A 13,564-nucleotide genomic window follows, 5' to 3' on the forward strand; every position below is an offset into this window, starting at 1 on the left:
TATGGGTTTGTGTAATAGCAAAATGTCAATTTTCTTGTTCTGTTACAGTGTATCATGAACCCTAACTATATACAGAAACTAGGTTGCTAATAGTTTTAAAAGAAAAATGTCTAATTCTAAATATGATCAATATTTTAATATCACATTTCAAGGTGAATTTCAAAAAGCATGTACAGTTAAAATGTGGAAATATGTATTCAGTACACAGTTATCTCAGATTTATAGCAGTGCATTACCTACTTATTTATTGAGAAAAAATGCATGTAGATATACTAATTCTTGCCAACTATTCAAATTCTGTGTTAAAGTCATCCATATTCTACAAAATATCTAAGCATATGCAAATCAAACAGATTTACCCCGCAATTTTCTTCAGGATTTTGTTTTTTCAACTGTCACAGAATCTGAAGAAGGCATATATATTTCCCCGCATAATAAGCACCGTTCTATTTTTTCCAATTATGTTTTAACACAATATATTTTTCCTTGTCACAAACAGTGGATTTTATACTAGAAGTCTAGCTCTCAACCCACTTGATATCCTCCGTCTTCTACTGCTCACATTCCTGATTCAGATCCTTTTGCCGGTTTACAGTACAATAAAATCAACTATAATCCACGAAAGCTTATACTATAAATGTACAGAGTAATGGAAGCTTCCTACATGTCTCAAGAAAGACAAAAGAGGGGAAAAAATGAAATTTAAAGGAGAAAGGGGCTGCTGAAAAAGGAGAACTGCAAGCTAGATTATTTATTTATTTTATTCATTCAATTTCTATAGCCATCCATCTCAAGCAACAATTTTTTTTTCTCTGTGAGCATGAGTGACTCTTTCTCTCTGTCTCTCTTCTGTGAGAACCTTGCCCTTATCCTAATGATGTCGATTTTGGGGCCTGCTTTTTGCAGCCCAGAACAAACCAACAACAGTAGCCTGAATATCAATGTCATCTGCAGTAGATGACTTACTCCATTTCATGTGGAATGGCAGGAGATATTCCATGTAACATCAATTTTCTTCCCAATCAATCAACCCCCAAAGCAACCAATTATGTATTAATTATCATCTCTGTCCTTCCTGACACAAATTCTCAAACATTACACACACACAGACACACACACAGACACACAAACTCTGGAGGTTAATGGAAACCTGAGGGAAAGAAAGGTTGGCCCAAACTCTCCTTTGCCATCCCTTTCCTCTGTGAAAAAGGCTTCTGTTTTATTCTTTAATTTTCAGGAGGCTTGAGACTTTTCTTTGATTTCTTCAAATGAGGTTTTTGAACTCATTTTATTATTGGAGCTGGCAGAAGATGGCACTGCTTTCAGCTTGGATCTTTTCACCCTTTAGAAGCCTTTCCAGCTGCCCATGCTTCCCATTTTCAAAAAAAAAAAAAATGCAAAGGGAGAAATGCCCTCATCATGGTTTCCCTCGAGAATTTTTGTTTGAAATGTGGGAAGCTGCAGAATCCAGCCATCTCTCAAACAAGGAAAGGCAAGAAAGTGCCTTTGCTGTAAGAAATGAAACAAAATTGTTTTCTTTAGTTTTCATGGAAAGCAAATTATTTTGTCAGGCTGAATGATGGCCAAGGAAGCCAGAGTTTATTATCTTATATTTTACTGCTTTGAGGAATTACTAGCCTGCTCTTCAGGGCATCCCATAACAAACTAGCTCAATATTCAGGAAGTGAATTCTCCAATCATTTGCCATCAAAGGCATTGTGACTGGCGAATCCAGGGACTAAATTTGAGGTGTTCTGCAGACAGATAATCTCTCTCTCTCTCTCTCTCTCTCTCTCTCTCTCTCTCTCTCTCTCTCTCTCTCTCTCTCTCTCTCTCTCTCTCTCTCTCTCTCCCTCTCTCTCATATCTTGCCTATTGAGAACATCTAGATCCACTGGACTACAACTCCCAGCATTCTGTTAGCCATGATGGGTGGGGCTTCAAAAAGTTGATATGTTCACCACCTTGAGTTATTTCTAAAAATAATAAAGGAGGGATACAAACAAATACTAATATCTCAACTAGGGGTGTCCACAAGAAGGGTTAAAAAAAATCAGTAGGGCAGACCCAACCACACAATCACCACACACCTCTTTTATCATGCATTGCATGCATATAAGAGACAGGGCTTTTGGGGGGACCCTCTCCTGCAGATGCTCTGGGTCCTACATTTAAATAACTCAAGATTTATTGCAAAACAGGGCACCCCAAATAATTAGGGGGCTGAAGGTGTTTCATGTGGAAAGAGCAGAGCAGCTGGCATTAAACACTTTCTTCAGTCCCCTAATTATTTGTGTTGTCCGGTTTTACAAAAGTTAAAGAGCTTCGAACAGAGGAGAGACAAAGTAAACATGACAGAGGAATATACAGCCCTGCCTGGCATCAATAATGCAAAGAGATATCTCCCTCCACCACCACCCCGGTCCCCCGCGCCCCCCCCCCCATTTTAGAGCTCAAGGTCATCCGTGGAAGCTCAATCGAAGGGAGATTTAAGACAAAGGGGAAGAAAGGATGTTTCACCCAGCACATAATTAAATGGAGAATTCATTGCCAGGAGTTGGAGTGATGGCAGCCCATTCGGGTGGTTCGAAAAAGGAACTGGAGATGTTCATTGGAGGATCAGGCTATCAATAGCTGCTAATGTGCCAATAATTCCTGCATACTAGGCAGATGGCTTTAAATCCTGGGAAGCTATGAAGTAGGTTGAGTCTCATTCTCTGGTCCGGGTTTGGGAACTTCTCCAATGGACCTACAGTGATTCATCACTATACAAACAGGGACTGGTCAGGATGCAGCCAGGGCCTGATCCAGCGGATTTTGTCCAGCCTTATTTTGTTTTAGGGACTCCAATTTTGGGGAAGAAAAGATGGTCTGAAGGCAAATCCAGTGGTTCTTCCTACTCCCAGTCAATATTCTGAGCATTATAAACACTAAATTTGTTATGTGCTTGTGTTTGTTCAGTGTTACTATCAAGGAAACTAAACATGGGATAAATAGATTCAAATGATTTTTATTGAATTCAGAGTTCACTTACTTTATAGATTGCTTACTGTAGTAAGGAACATTGTCCCCCACCCCCACTTCATCCCAGACACATCTACTACTCATAGAACATAGAAAAATAGAATTGGAAGGGATCTTGGAGGTCTTCTAGTCCAACCCCCTACTCGAGCAGGAGACTCTATACCAGGGGTAGGCAACCTCGGCTCTTTTATGACTCATGGACTTCAACTCCCAGAATTCCTGAGTCAGCATAGCTGACTCAGGAATTCTGGGAGTTGAAGTCCATGAGTCATAAAAGAGCCAAGGTTGCCTACCCCTGCTCTATACCATTTCAGACAAATGGTGTCCAATCTCTTTCCGAAAGCCTCCAGTGATGGAGCATCTACAACTTCTGAAGGCAAGTTATTCCATTGGTTGATTGCTCTCACTGTTAGGAAATTTCTCATTAATTCTAGGTTGCTTCTCTCCTTGGTTAGTTTCCATCAATTGTTTCTTGTCTTTTGGTGCTTTGGAAAATAGTTTGAAACCCCTCCCCTCTTCTTTGTAGGAGCCCATCAAATATTGGAACACCACTATCATGGCTCCCCAGTCCTTCTTTTCCTTAAACTAGACATACCCAATTCCTGTAACCATTCTTTGTATGTTTTAACCTACAGCCTCCTAATCATTCTTGTTACTCCTCTTTGCACTCTTTCCACAATCTCAACATCTGTTTTTATAATGTGGTAACCAGAACTGGATGCAGTATTCCAAGTGTGGTTTTACTAAGGTTTTGTAAAGCGGTACTAGAACTTGAAATCTACTAGTGACAGATTTTATTTTCCTGGGCTCCAAGATCACCGCAGACGGGGACTGTAGCCAAGAAATTAAAAGACGCTTGCTCCTGGGGAGGAAAGCCATGGTAAAACTAGACAGCACACTAAAAAGCAGAGACATCACCCTGCCAACAAAAGTGCATATAGTCAAGGCTATGGTCTTCCCAGTTGCAATGTATGGCAGTGAAAGTTGGACCATAAGAAAGGCTGAGCGCCAAAGAATTGAAGCCTTTGAACTCTGGTGCTGGAGAAGACTCCTGTGAGTCCCTTGGACTGCAAGGTGATCAAACCGGTCAGTCCTAGAGGAGATCAACCCTGACTGCTCTTTAGAAGGCCAGATCCTGAAGCTGAAACTCAAATACTTTGGCCACCTAATGAGAAGGAAGGACTCATTGGAGAAGAGCCTAATGCTGGGAAAGGTTGAGGGCAGGAGAAGAAGGGGACGACAGAGAATGAGGTGGCTGGATGGAGTCACTGAAGTAGTAGGCGTGAGCTTAAATGGACTCCAGGAGATGGTAGAGGGCAGGAAGGCCTGGAGGAACATTGTCCATGGGGTCGCGATGGGTCGGACACGACTTCGCAACTAACAACACTAGAACTTCATGTGATCTTAATTCTATACTTCCTGGAGGTCATCTAAATAAACCTTAAGAACTCTAGGAAGGTCTTGTCTGCTGGCGTGAAAGAGGTTTGGAAAACTGACACTGAAATGATACCCAGCAGAAGTTCCTATATTCAGTGCTCTTAGTCCAGTGATGGCAAACCGTTTGGGCTTGGCATGTCAAAAATTTGGAAAATGCCTCACTTGACTCTGCTGGTGTGTCACACCCCTGCCGAACAAAAGAAATATGTCCTTTGCAAATGTATTTATTTAAAAAAATATATAGTCCAGCCACGATGGTTCCATGTATTATATTTGGAAACATCAAATTACAAAAATGAAATACGAATTAGACCAACTCATTTTCGCAGGTGCTGAAGATTGCATGAGAGCACTCTGGGCCTTCTCACTCGGCTTTCAAAAATCATGCAAGAATGGGATGTGCTTTTGAGAATCGCTATCAGGTGTTGGCGAACACTGGCATGTCACCAAAACATCATGGTGTGTCACTTTTGACATACAGGTCATTGGTTTGCCATCATTGTGCCAGTTCCAAATGGAGACGTTGGTAGGAATGTGAAAGTCCAGAAATATCCTTGTATGTTAACATATCTATCTATCTATCTATCTATCTATCTATCTATCTATCTATCTATCTATCTATCTATCTCTATCTATCTCTATCTATCTATCTATCTATCTATCTATCTATCTATCTATCTATCATCTATCTATCTATCTATCTATCTATCTATCTATCTATCTATCTATCTATCTATCTATCTATCTATCTATTTGTAACAATGTTCCCCAAACATTCTGGGTTGGTGGCTCAGCACGGGGGGGGGGGAGAGGGGATGGTTTTGTGTGAGGGGCAGGCCCGTGCATAGCTTCATTTGTGTGAGCACGGGCCATGCTGCTCGTGTGAATTGGGCCGCGTGCGCATGCACATGCACATGCACATGGACCAGTTGTGAATAGGCCATGGCCCAGTATTGGGCTGGGGCACACAGGTTGGGTACCCCTGATTTAGAAAATTTATATGGCCAACCATATCCCTCTGTTAATGCAGCCTAGCACTGTGTTGGCTTTTTTGGCAGCTGCAGCACACTGCTGGCTCATATTGAAGTGATTATCTACTAGGACTCTGAGATCCCTCTCACAGTTACTACTATTGAGCAAGGTACCACCTATACTATACCTGTGCATTTGATTTTTCCTGCCTAAATGGAGAACCTTACTTTTTTCACCATTGAATTTCATTTTGTTAGATAGCGCCCAGTGTTCCAGTCTGTCCAGATCCTCCTGTATTTTAAGCCTATCTTCTGGAGTATTGGCTATACCCTATCTTCCCAGCCTGTCAGGTAGATGTAACTGGGAAAAGGTGATCCGTGAAATAACCTGACCCCATGCCGTGTAGGACTATAAGGTGACAACCTTGCACTGAATCGGCTTGATCTGATCAGATTTGGACAGATTCCTAGGTTTGCAGTCTCTTCTTCCTTTTTGAAATGGAGATGCTCCATAGACAAGGAACTATAGAGATGTCTACTGGTTACTCACCAATCACTTGGGTCAATGGGTCAGTCACCCCCCCCACCCCCACCCCACATACACACTTCTGTTGCGGAAGGGGCATTCAAGTTGCCTTTTTAGTGTTTCCTCCAGATCCAGACTACATCGGGACTTGTTGCAGATAACCGCTAAAAGCAATTTACAAAGCCAGGGCTGCAGAAGAACGGTGTAAAATTAGATCTGAAGAGTTAAGAGGGGGAAGTGGATAAAATATATTTTAAAGGTGTGGGGTGGGGAGGGCAAAGAAAGATTACATGGTAGGAGAAAATAAATGGAAAAAGGGAAGGTGTGAGACAGCAAGGAAATACAACACAAATCATGGGGTAGTGTGAAAGATTACACACTGAGAGAGATAAAGCAAGTCAGAAGGCAGCATTAAAAACATCATCTAAATCCTGGGCAGAACAAAAGGTGCAAAAGCAGAAAAAATAACGTTCTGGAGAAGATGAAGGGGAAGTGTTTGGAAAACTAATTGATGTGCGTGGGGAGGCGTTGCAGAATCTGGTAGGGGTGGGACCCAGTTACTTCTTCCGTGGTTGGGTATGCAGAGGGGTGGGCAGGTGGGGGAAAGGTGGGGAAAATATCCCATTATAGACTGTTGTTGCTCTGTTCTCGGGGAATAAAAAATACCCCAGGAAATTAACTGAAAGGAGCAAAGAACATCACAGATGCAAGTGGTTGGGTGTGAGGTGGTGATGTGTTTACTTATGCTTTGCATGCAAGAACCATGGAGTTGGGATCACGGAGGTCATGTAGTCTAACCCTCCATTCAGGGCAGGATCCACTACCCTATCTCTGACAGATGACCATCCAAGTTCTGAAGCCTTTTAGCAGAAAACGCACCATATTATGTGCACCCTATTCCACTGGCTCATACAATCACAGAGAATCAGTTACTTCTGAAGTCTAATCTTCTCTCCAAAAATTCCTCTAACATTTGAGGGATACCCCAGATTGGTCTTAAAACTTGTTCAAATTACATGGGTTAGCTAGGATCTTTGCACACCGGGAATCAAGTCATGATACTGGCTACAACATGATTTAAACCCCAACGCTATTTTTAATGTGTTTGTAAAAAAAAATTAAGACCGTGGAATACCAAACAGTAATCTGGCACTCACGAGGAATACTTCTATTTCTTTCAAAAATGGGGGAGGAATATTGAAATAAACTATATATTTTAATACTATGTTTTCTTTTTCCTATATTTATAAATCTTAATTGGGGATTTGAGAAGGAAAAATCTGCCAATGTTCTTTCTTTCTTTCTTTCTTTTACTTAAGGCAAGGGTCTTTCTAGATTATTGAATGGATCCAAAGGATCTTGCAACTTGTCAAGATTTTCACGGAGAGATACAATCAATGAAGCAAGAATTATACAGACTTTAATATTGTAAGGTGAACTAGAGGTGAAGTACAGAAACTTTCCAACCATAATAGGAAATTTCAGTCCTCATTTATTAATCATTATTAAGGCTGAATTTATTTTTATAGTGTCCACTTGAAGTTAACAACACTGAAAAGAGTAACTTATGACTTTTTTTCTCACTTGACCGTTGTAGCATCTCTACAGCCATGTGATCAAAATTTGGGTGCTTGGCCACTGGCTCATATTTATGATGGTTGCACTGTCCTGGAATAATGTGATCCTTCTGACAAGCAAAGTCAATGGGGCAGCCAGATTCATTTAATAATTATTTACAATGTTAAATGAATCTGGCTGTCCCCAATGTTACTATTACTAATTTATTTGAATGTTTTGTATATCAACTTCTTGAGTTTTCTGCAACGTGGAAAGGTATGATTTAGGACACACTTTGCTCCCCCAACCTGGTCAATTTTATTTTAACTGAATTTTAAATTTAAATCCCTATTTATTTCGGTCACGTTTTATACTGCATTTTAACTGAATGGTTGTTGTTGTTTTTTTTATTTTTTTATTGAAAAGTTTTATAAAAATTACAATATTATCCCCTCCCCAACCCCCCCTTAAACCCCCCTCCCCCTCCCCCACTTCCCAAAGCTGATTACAGAGTTAAAAGATATATAATAATCATAATCTATTAACTGAATGGTTGTTAAGCTACCAAGAATCACCTTTGGCAAGATGGATGGATGGATGGATGCCAAAACTTCAATATGGTAAAGGTTACAAAATTAAACGTGTTTTTTTTGTTGTTTTTTTTTAGAAAGACAATGTTCTGGTAAGATGGACGAAACGATCTTTTTCGTACCCCTCCTGGTCTAAGTAACCTCCGGGTGTAACAACTGTGGAACTCTCCATGGACAAACGATCATTTTGGTACCCCTCCTGGTCTAAGTAACCTCCGGGTGTAACAACTGTGGAACTCTCCATATCTATTTATTATTTATTTATTTATTTATTTATTTATTTATTTATTTATTTATTTATTTATTTATTTATTTATTTATTTATTTATTTATTTATATTTATTTATTATTTATTTAGATTTATATACCGCCCTATTCCCATAGGACTCAGGGCGGTTTACAGGGCAGTTAAAATCATACCATACAAAACTTAGAAGATTTAAAAGGAATACAGTTCCCAGAATTCCCAGCCGGACTGTTATTAATCCCAATGACAACTACATTTTTAAAAACGTTTTTTTTTCAATTGGGCAATATTGTGCTCGTCACTAAATACTGCCCTCCGCATCTGCAAGAGACAACAAAGCAGCGAGGTGAACAATGAATACACACTTCCTATTGTAGGAGGGGCACGAACGCATTCGGCTATCTCCGGGGAAACAGTCCCAGAGGCTTCTGATTGGTCCCGAGTCGCGGGATATGTCAACGTTCTACATATCTCACGAAATGGAAATAAATTCCGCACTTTCCCCTACCCACGTGACTTTCGGAGACCTCAGGGAGGGCCGCTCTCGACGGACGGTCGAGCTCCTCCGAAACGACCGCCGAGGTAGCCCGATTCGTTTCCGAGCATCTCCGAAGCGCATCCGATGGTTTCCGAAAGAGGCGACTCTCCGGGCTACTCTTTAGTCGTTGCCCCTCTACCATTGACGTCTCTATGGTGAAACTGCTTTATGGATTTACACGGATGGCTCAGACGGGGGGGGGGGGGCGGGGGAAAGAAAGCCTTTCCGTTCTGGGGCGGAAGTGCTCGTAGCTTGGAGAGCGGAAGTGACTGGAGTTCGAAGGAGGAGGAGTTTGCTCGAAAGGCGGAAAGGCGTATAAAATCCCCTCGCCGCGGCTCAGCCCTTCTTTTTCCGCTTCCGGTCGCGGTATCGGCGAGAGGCGGTGAGGTCTAGGGCCGCGCGTGTTTGTCCAAGGGGGAGACGCTGTCGTGGGTGGCAAAGAAATGGATAGAAATGGGGGATAAGGACAGAGCCTTCTGGGGGGGGTTGTTTAAAAAAAGGCGCCACGTGGTCGAAAATATCAATTTATTATTTTATTTATTTTAATTCCATTTATATCCCGCCCTTCTCCGAAGACTCAGGGCGGCTTACAAGCTTAGCAGTAGCCTTCATTCTATGTATATGCCTGCTTATTAGGGCTTTCACGCGCACACACACACACACACACACACACACACACACCCCAAGCGGCATTATTACAAAGTCATCTTAATTGCCCCCAACAATCTGGGTCCTCATTTTACCTACCTCGGAAGGATGGAAGGCTGAGTCAACCTTGAGCCTGGTGGGACTCGAACCTGCACTAATTGCAGGCACTAATCCTCCGTCCTTACGTGTTGTGAATATAGATGCCCAGGAAGAAAAATTGAATGCCCCTCCCTCCCCCCCCCGCCGCCTTCAATCACATTATATTCAAGCTCGGCACATCAGGTTTTCACGGGACATGCTGGGTGTTTACAGCAAGATCTAAACCTTTTTAAAAAAACGGATTCACTTGAGTCTCAGTGGATATCGTTTTAAGGGATTACGCCTTGCGCTGAACGCTTTTTTTCTTATAGGCAGAAGGATGTGGAGTGTTTCCCTCCTGTTTAAAACAGGCTTTCGGGAACTTCGTAATGCAGTCGGGTTTTTTCGCACGCAGATGAGACGAAATGGCTTATGTTGGCCAATAAACTACGTATTTATTTATTTAATTAATTAATTACATTTATATACCACCCTTTCCCGAAGGACTCAGGGCGGTTTACAGGGTGATTAAAAAAACAAAGATACAAAAGTTAAAAACAAATTGAAAAAAAAATTATATTCGTCCCTGCATAAATAAAACCCCAGTTAAAAATTAAAATTAATTCTCAGCCTGGGCCAGAGAGCTCGAAGAGCCAGGTCGAGATGGTGCCTGGTGGTCCTCTTCATTTTTTGAAGGGAAGTATTTTTTTAAAAAAGGAACATTGCTTTAATTTCGTGAATCCTTTAGTGCAGTGGTAGGCAACCTCGGCTCTTTTATGACTCGTGGACTTCAACTCCCAGAATTCCTGAGCCAGCCAAGCTGGCTCAGGAATTCTGGGAATTGAAGTCCACAAGTCATAAAAGAGCCGAGGTTGCCTACCCCTGCTTTAGTGGAAGGAAGATGATGGGAGAAAGAGTTGCCCTAATTTTCATTTGTGCTACTATTTCAGCTTTGCCGCTATTTGCAGAGGAGGAAAAACTAAAAGAATAATTTTTAGGACTTATTGGCAAAGGGTGCCTTTTACTCAAATAACCAGTCTTTTATGTTTCAGTTGGATTCTTCATTTTTAAAAATCATCTTTTCCAGATGTTCAATTCTGGGGTCCTCAAGTGGCGTGGAAAACGTAAAGGAATTAGGAATATAGCCTATCGAGTTGGAAAAAGCTCTTTCACTACATTATTTTACATTTGTTTCAAAGACCCAGGAAAAAAAATGTAAATAAACTAGAATAATATGAAATAGCAAGCATAAACTTGAAAGTAGCAGTGACATTAAAACATATATATATTTGGCATTGAAAGGAATATGAATACCGTTGGACTTTAAAGAGAAATCACTCAGCTCTGGGATTTTGAAATTAAATGAGTTGTATAAAACATGAATGTTTGCTTGGTCTTCCCTTGCCCAGGAATTCTCCACAATGTCAGCTCATCTGCAGTGGATGATCGTACGCAACTGCTCAAGTTTCCTTATTAAAAGGAACAAGCAAACTTACAGCACGGTGAGCCACACTTCCTACCATCTTCCAAACTGACAGCCTCGTTGCAAACCATTCTAGGGTGTTCTTAAGCTTTCCTGGACTTTGAACCTTCTATTATTCATATATTCCCTTTTCAGATAAAATTCCTGCCTTTAGCTGGCAAAACTCTTCATTGTTAAGTTGCAAGGAATTCTAACAAAAAGTGTTTTTCTTTCTTTAAAGGAGCCCAACAACCTTAAGGCACGTAACTCCTTCCGTTACAACGGTCTGATACATCGCAAGACAGTTGGGGTAGAACCAGCCGCTGATGGGAAGGGCATTGTTGTAGTCCTGAAGAAGCGTGCAGGTGGGTGTGCTCGGGTTAAAGCAAATTCATACTGAACAGAGAAGGTAGAAAGGAAAAAGTTGGAAGCGACCTTGGAGGTCTTCTACTCCAGCCCCCCCCCCCCCGCCTCTGCTCAAGCAGGAGACAACTTATACTATTCCAGACAAGTGGCTGTCCAGTCTCTTCTTAAAAGCCTCCAGTGATGGAGCACCCACAACTTCTAAGTGTGGCCTTACTAAAGCTTTATAAAGCGGTACTAAATTTCACTTGACCTTGCTTCTATCCCTTAATGCAGCCTAGGACTGCATTGGCTCTTCGGGCAGCTGCAGCACATTGGTGGCTCATATTTAAGCGGTTTCACTAGGATGTCTAGATCTCTTAAATAGCTACTGCTGTTGAGCCAGATGTAGCCGTACATCTGTACCTGTACGTTTTATTTTTCTTGCCCAAGTGTAAAGCCTTACTCTTCTCTACATTGAATTTCATTTTGTTAGGCAGTTTAGGAAATGATAGAAATAATATGGTGATTCTTGAACTATGGATTATGCAAATTGATGAGGCTCAAGGACAAAAAAAGTTGCCTGTGTCTGCATATAAAGCTCTGATGAATTTATATCAGTTTTGTGGAACCAGAAGCAACTATTACATCTCATAATGATTCTGAGCCACTCAAAAATACAACCAACATGTCAAAAATATTTCTAAATTAAACCATAAGTTTGCAAAATCGTGCATTTAAAATAGTTAAAAGGCCTGGGTAAGTTATATTCTGAAACTCTTTGTGTCCTGTAATGAGCTATTTTAGTCTCCAGTGTCTAACTGTAGATACCAAAGTGTATCTGGTAGAACCTGCATTAATAGTCTACACTCTTCTGCTTCTCAGGCCAGCGAAAACCAGCCACTTCCTATGAAAAAATCACCATCAACAAGAATGCACGGGCCACTCTTAGCAGCCTCCGCCATATTATTCGCAAGAATAATTACCGCAAGGATTTGCGCATGGTAAGTCAGCCTTCTGGATTCTCCCTCTGCAAGGTGGCGCTTGGATGGATTTCATCAAGCTTCCATTAATCCAATTAGTATGTAGTAGTGATTCATGATAAACCAAACTGCTCCATCCAGCTAGAAAGGAATGCAAAATACGAGTCTTTGTACTCTAAATCAGGACCCTGCAACCTTAACAACTTTTTAAGATTTGCGGACTTCAGCTCCCAGCTGGCTGAGGAATTCTGGGAGATGAAGTCCACAAGTCTTAAAAGTTGTCAAGGTTGGAGATCCCTGCTCTAAATCCTAAACCCTGGCATTTTGAAGTGAAGAGTGGGTTGATTAAGAAGGTGTACTGCATGTTCAAATTATGGAGTAAATTAGAAAAAAAAACTTATGTGTAATTTGAACCAGGGTTTCGCAGTCTCAGCAGGTTGGGCACCCTGGTTCAATAATCTGAAAGCCTTAAAAAAGTATTGCTCCAAATCTTTTGTGTATTTTTTTTGACTCAGCCATTTTTTGCCCTTTTTAAAATACTGAGAATGCTTGGGCACCCCAACAGCTGTGGGCCTTTTATTGCCCATATCTCAGTTAAGATTATGAGAGTGTGATCAGAACAGATACAGGTAAAAGGGTTAAAAGCTTGACTCAGAGTTGTTTGAGGAATGAGAACAGCATGCATATAAACATTAGGAAATGTTGGATTTGAGGAGAGAAGAAATGTATCTGGAGTTTATTCACTACCCCCTTTTTCTCCCTCTATTCCAGGCTGCCTTGCGTCGGGCCAGTGCAATTCTGCGCAGCCAGAAGCCCGTGGTGGTGAAGAAGAAGAGGACTAGGGCTCCCAAGACTGCATAAAAACAGTTCTCAAATTATCCAATAAAGGAATAAAACCAGAGACCAGAATGTCTGTCATTTATAAATCTCTAGTCATGGGATAGTAGTGGTCCCTATTTTTCTATTTGCATTTTTACGTGCTTTCAAACTGCTAGGTTGGCAGAAGCTGGGACGAGTAACGCGCTCACTCTGTTACGCGGCACTCGGGATTTGACCCGCCAAACTGCCAACCTTCTGATCGACAAGCTCAGCGTCCTAACCCACTGAGCCACCGTGTCCCACTACGGTGGGAAGGTAACAGTGTTCTGTGCGCCTTTGGCGT

At 41.4% G+C, this 13,564-nt stretch overlaps 1 protein-coding gene across 2 annotated transcripts in view; it reads left to right on the top strand.

Moving 5' to 3' along the window:
- Positions 1–13,307, top strand: part of RPL28 (ribosomal protein L28) — a 532,136-nt gene extending 518,829 nt beyond the window's left edge. Inside the window, exons 1-5 of one of the 2 annotated variants that reach the window (XM_083379183.1) lie at positions 9,169–9,271; positions 11,025–11,117; positions 11,319–11,442; positions 12,305–12,423; positions 13,174–13,307. In XM_083379183.1, coding sequence (XP_083235309.1) covers positions 11,037–11,117; positions 11,319–11,442; positions 12,305–12,423; positions 13,174–13,263 — 414 coding nt within the window. In that variant the 5' untranslated portion in view covers positions 9,169–9,271; positions 11,025–11,036 and the 3' untranslated portion in view covers positions 13,264–13,307. Of the gene's footprint in view, positions 1–9,168; positions 9,272–11,023; positions 11,118–11,318; positions 11,443–12,304; positions 12,424–13,173 lie in introns of those variants that run through there. The other variant, XM_083379184.1, reaches the window with a different exon arrangement.
- The last annotated feature ends 257 nt before the right edge of the window (positions 13,308–13,564 follow it).

Source organism: Vipera ursinii (assembly GCF_947247035.1).
Source record: "Vipera ursinii genome assembly, chromosome: Z".
Taxonomy (NCBI): Eukaryota; Metazoa; Chordata; class Lepidosauria; order Squamata; family Viperidae; genus Vipera; species Vipera ursinii.